Source organism: Lactuca saligna, chromosome 8 (assembly GCF_052625555.1).
Source record: "Lactuca saligna cultivar CGN05327 chromosome 8, ASM5262555v1, whole genome shotgun sequence".
Lineage (NCBI taxonomy): Eukaryota > Viridiplantae > Streptophyta > Magnoliopsida > Asterales > Asteraceae > Lactuca > Lactuca saligna.
The window spans coordinates 258,480,141-258,485,524 of NC_136424.1; the positions used below are offsets into that span (position 1 = coordinate 258,480,141).

The window sequence follows — 5,384 nt, forward strand, 5'->3', positions numbered from 1 at the left end:
TGTCTTTCATTTCACTTCTTAAGTGGCACTCGAGAACAACGTGTTAGGAAATGGTTAATCCTCATTATCTCTCAATTTAGATTTTTTTTAATAAATATTAAGAAATAGTATATTGTATTGTAAAAGTACTAAAACATAAAAAGAAAATAATAGAAGAAATATGTTACAGTGAGTTTGTATCTCGTGGTGGAGGCCACTGCATCAGACGTTGTCGTTCCACCTCCCCGTGTGCCACCTCACACCACTGCCACGACCGATCTTACCTTGTTTATAGCTAAATTGGGCCTTAGGCCTCAATTCTAAAGGCCCATTTAATCCAAGATATTTCAGCAAATCTCGATTCTTCCTTCTCTTTTTGTAGTTACGCATGCCACAAATATCATCAGCCAAAATTCAAAGCTTCAATTCTTACAAGTGAGCGAGTGTTCTTCTTTATCAATTCTCGATTTTTGAAAACGGAGTCTAAAAAATACCTTATGCTCTTCGCTTCTTATCTTCCTTCTCCATTCTCTTATTAATTGTCCATTCTCTGAAAAATACCTTCGACTTCTCAGTCTGATTCTTTCTCTATCCTCTAATTCTCGATTGTTGATTATCCAAACTTCAAAAGACTCAAAACTTTAAAGTTGTTAAGAAGACAAGAACTGAAACGGTATGTTCAGTGTTTCTATTTTCTAGTTTTGAGTAATTGAGTTTTCCACTATCTGATTATCTATTTAGGTAAATAGTCGATTTTAAGGTTATTTTTTATAAAAATTATCCATTGTGCATTGATTACAAAATATAGAATCGGGGGTTGGAACGGATTTAAGTTTTCCATTATCTTCTATTTTAAAGGTTGTCATTGTGAAGAACTCAATGTGAGTTACTTCCAGTTTACTGCTTCTTTCTATCTGTTATTAGTATATAAATACAAACTCTATTAATGTTCTGGAAATTAAAATAAAAGTTAAAGCCATAAATTTGTGTGCGAATGAAATTGAAGGCTAAGGGGGCAGAATAGTAGAATAGGATTTGTCTCCCCAACGTGTGCAAGGGCTTCAATTTCACTTATTTTGTTTGTATAGATAAATATTATTATCTAAACTGAAATTTGTATATATAATACAAGGTATATATGTTAAGGTTTTGATTTGTTAGTGTGACAAGAAAAACAAAAAGGTTATTTCATTATGTTTATCAAAGTTACTACATGCATATTACCTGTAACGAATGTATATAAACACAAGATAAAGTTTATAGACTAAAACAGTAAGTGCCTATAACGCTAGGGACCAAATTTGTAATTACTCTCTTTGCGTTTTAGTGAGCGCAAACACACAATCACCGTCGTTCCAATCGGAGGAAAAATGCCGCGCGACAAACACCAGCCACCGGTGGTTCGCGTCTATACAGTTTGCGACGAATCCAAGTTCGTATTCAAATTCAATTACTCGATTCTTCTAAATATAAGTTTAATTTGTTGTATCTGATTATGTGAGCCCTAAAACAACTCAAATTCGGATTTGTGATTTTGATATAGGTATTTAATCGTGAGGAATGTTCCGAAATTAGGTTGTGGTGATGAATTACGGAAATTGTTCGAAGGATATGGTGAAATTGATGAGTAAGTTATCTTTTTCCCCTTTTCAAAAATGCCTTCAACCATGATGTTAATTGTTAGTTTTTTTTATGGATTCAATTCGACTTCTTGTTTCTCTTTTGTAGATTCATACCATTGGACGATGAAGATTGCGAGCCATTTACTGATGTTTACTGGATTAAGTTTCATCAGGTCAACAATTCTAGGTGCCTCAAACAATTTGACTTCTTATGAAATCGATAATTCATCTATGGAACATTAGGATCCTTGATCTTTATGTAGATTTGCGAAAAGGAAGTTGGATGAATCAGTTTTTATTGGAAATCGGATTCAAGTTTCATATGCACCAAAGTATGAGAGCCTTAGTGACACAAAAGAGAAGTTGGAAGGTAGAAGAAAAGAAGTTGTAGCTAGACTTAATCGTAAGTGCTGTATAATATCATTTTATATTTTTAAAGAATTTGTTTTCTTGATAGATTAAATACCTTTTTGTTGTTTTTTTCAGCTAAATTCATATCACAGCCATTAAATATCCAACACAGGTTTGAAATTTGAATCTAGTTTTTATTGTTTTATCCTATTTCTATTGGCAAATCTTGATTATATGTTCTTGTTCTAGGGACCCACATACTGTTCACAGTCAAACTCTTCCGTCAACAGTTTCGTCTAATCAGGTTCAAACATTTTTATATTATTTCATTTTCATTTTTATTTTTATTTTATCAGTTAACAAATACTTACAAAAAAAAGTGGGAAATTTTGTCGTTTATCTTATATACATTTCAAATCCTTTTGACATTTATGTAACTCATTATTTGTAAAATATGATATCAGGATTATTTTCCATTAGAGTCGATGAATCAGACAGTTAGATTGGTCAGGGAAAAGCTTAACAAGGTGAGTCAATAATTACTAATTTTCTCTCCATTTATCAGATGAAGTTTTTTATATTTTTATTTATTTTTCTCTTGTTTAGATTGAATCGGATACAGCCGTGTCTTCTAAAAAACCACGAATTGACAATAGAAGAAGAATCTGATAGCCGTTACCTCTTTTCATTAACTTTTGATGATGAAAATGAGGAGGGTATTTACGTCTTTTTACACATGCATGAGATCGAGAACGAGTCGGTCTCCTACTTTGTTCTACTTTTTTTCGGGTTGGACAAAAAATCGCAAATTTTGTCATGCTGATATAAGCCTCAGTTCTGTCAGATATACAGTACAACCTCTTCTATCATATCTTCTCATGCATAATAGACGATTGTGTATTCTTTTGTGAATATGGTTCAAGGCAACTTTGAATTTCCCTTGAAGGAAAAAAGTTAATTTTGAAAGAAGTGCATTTACCATTTTATCCCTTAATTTGTATGCTTATGAAATTGGGGTTTATTAGTAATGAATTTTGATTATAGACTAATAGCAAGGTCAAATAGCTCTAAGATTTTGGTTAAATGGGATGTGTCAAAGGAAAAGTTGTATGTGATTTGTTATGGTTTCCTTTGTTATATAATCACATTAGAAACAAGACATTCGCTATAAAAGATTGTGGATGATTTGTATTTATATTGATAAATAATATAAAATATACATATGTAAATGCTTCATTACATTTTATTTTTTAAAATAGTTGAATAGTTTTTTTATTAAGTTAAGATCCCGCCTATAATATTCAAAATTTTGTATTAAGTTTCAAAGATAAACAATTCAAATTAACCAACTAAAAACAGTATCTGATAGTAGTTTATCAATATTAGCTTTATGATTTTTTTTTTGAAAAAAAAAATGAAACAGAAATATAAAATGTGACAAAAATATATATAAATAAATAAAAACAAACATTTTTCAAATATTACGAATATCTATAGAGTATAGACTATATTAATCTTTTGAATCGCAAATTGCATAACAAATGGTGATTTTTACTTAAATCCACTTTTTTTTTTTTCTTTTTAAAGTTTAAAATTTATTATTAATTTGTAATAAAAAAAATAAAAAATAGTATCTAGTAATCAAAAAGTGTACATCAAGTTGTTGGAGTCAACAAAGAAAAATATTTAAATTAAGATATGATAAACCTTAAAAGATAATTATTTATCTTAAATTATTTTAGTTAATTAAATGAGTTATTTTAAAAGATATAATAAATATATATGGTTATAACTTTTGTTACTACAACTTCCTTTAATTATCTCATTATTCTCACCATTAGGAGATATTTCGTCATACAAAAAACAAAGCTCTTTTCTAGTTTATCATATCATAAATGCGCATAGAGCTTTCAATTTGAACCAAACAATTTTTTGTTTATCTTTTCTGTAGATTCACTGATGCCATTTCTTCATGGTTTTATTCACAATTTCTTCCTTGCATTTCTTTAGTAATTCATGGGTGGATTAGGAGAAAGAATAAGTTCTTTTTCCCTGTAAATGCCAAATGGATTAAATGATCTAAAGATAAATAATGTTTAAAAATTAAAAAAAAAAAAAAAAAAAGATTATACTATATATGGGAAAATGGAAGAAAAAAAAAATGAGAGCGAATTTGTAGTATACGGGTTAGTTTGTTTGGATGAAAGTGAATCATAAAAAGTACAATGAACAACATAAGGAATATGTAATGAATGAAATTAGTTAATATATTTCACCATAATATTTGGTTGGGTCTACAACAACAAAATGTTATCAATATATGATTCGAACTTTATTTTGTATATTATTTTAATTTTAATTATAATTAACAAATTTTTCTTTATAAAAATAAAAATTAAAAGAAAATAATTTTTTTTAAACCCCAAATAAGCTCTAATAAAAATAATATTTGTATAGTTATTTTGAATGTTAAGAGATTAATTTAAATAAAATAATGAAATTTTACCTAAACAAAAAAAAAGTTATATTGCAATGACAAAATAAAATCCATTGCTAAGGAATGTAAAGTAGCAAGATAAAGGAATCTGGTACCTTGAAGAAATGGTCCAACGTAATCATGGAATGAACCATTTTATTTCTTTCCCTATTTTATCATACAAAACAATACCTTAGGACTTAACAGATAAAGTCTTCTCTACCTATCCTATTAAGTTATTTTTCGTACATTATGTAAAAAACATCATATATGGCTTCTCAGCTTTAACAAAAAAAACAAACACCTAAAAGCTTGAGTAAAGAAAATAAGACAACTCGAATTTAAATCTTCATAAATTCAGGAAATCACCTTCATAATTAATCATATAATTAAGAAGGAATACACATGAAATAATAAACAACCATTAAAAGAACATCTAGTTAGCCAAACTATAACCAAATGTTGTTTATCTTACAACACCATCCTCCTTTCTACATTCAATAATGTTGTGGCCCTTGCCCTGATTTAAAATTCATCTCATGATCTTGATTACCACCATACCTCATTTGATCATCTCTAAATTCACCCTTACGAAACGAATTAGGCCTTCCCATAGACGGGTCGGGTCTTCCCATAGACGGGTCGGATCTTCCCATAGACGATTCCTTATATGAATTAGGCCTACCCATCATCGGCTCACCATTAGCCGCCACCTTAGCACTTGAAAACCGCTTATCAAATCCAAACTCAATGTCTCCATCTTTCGTTTGAAACGCGTTACGGTTAGGCTTCATTTCTTTCTCTTTAGGCCCGCGAGCAGCGTGCCCATGCTTAGGTGGCTTGGATTTGTTGTGGCGCTTGTTACACAGGCGCCCAAGAAAACAAGCCACTGCTGACACCACCACTATCACCGCCAGGACGATGAAAACCGCCCCAAATGAACCACCGTCTGACTG

The 5,384-nt window shown here is 30.2% G+C and overlaps 1 protein-coding gene across 2 annotated transcripts; it reads left to right on the plus strand.

Moving 5' to 3' along the window:
* Positions 1 to 368: 368 nt before the first annotated feature.
* On the plus strand, positions 369 to 3,181 carry LOC145012099 (uncharacterized). 2 transcript variants are annotated; one of them, XM_078970884.1, is made up of 9 exons: positions 369 to 652; positions 1,272 to 1,411; positions 1,523 to 1,606; positions 1,708 to 1,788; positions 1,865 to 2,004; positions 2,088 to 2,124; positions 2,202 to 2,256; positions 2,417 to 2,479; positions 2,559 to 3,181. In XM_078970884.1, the coding sequence occupies exons 2-9, from the start codon at positions 1,350 to 1,352 to the stop codon at positions 2,619 to 2,621; spliced, it is 585 nt and encodes a 194-aa protein (XP_078827010.1). In that variant the 5' UTR covers positions 369 to 652; positions 1,272 to 1,349; the 3' UTR covers positions 2,622 to 3,181. The 2 variants fall into 2 exon arrangements, with proteins under 2 accessions (XP_078827010.1, XP_078827009.1); XM_078970883.1 differs by having other exon boundaries at positions 1,307 to 1,411.
* Positions 3,182 to 5,384: the final 2,203 nt, after the last annotated feature.

Bases quoted from the DNA above. Each gene is read 5' to 3' on its own strand.
- LOC145012099 (XM_078970884.1), top strand. From the start codon at position 1,350: ATGCCGCGCGACAAACACCAGCCACCGGTGGTTCGCGTCTATACAGTT. The intron at 1,789-1,864 runs GTGCCTCAAACA...ATCTTTATGTAG, and splicing joins CATCAGGTCAACAATTCTAG to ATTTGCGAAAAGGAAGTTGG. The intron at 2,480-2,558 runs GTGAGTCAATAA...TCTCTTGTTTAG, and splicing joins TCAGGGAAAAGCTTAACAAG to ATTGAATCGGATACAGCCGT.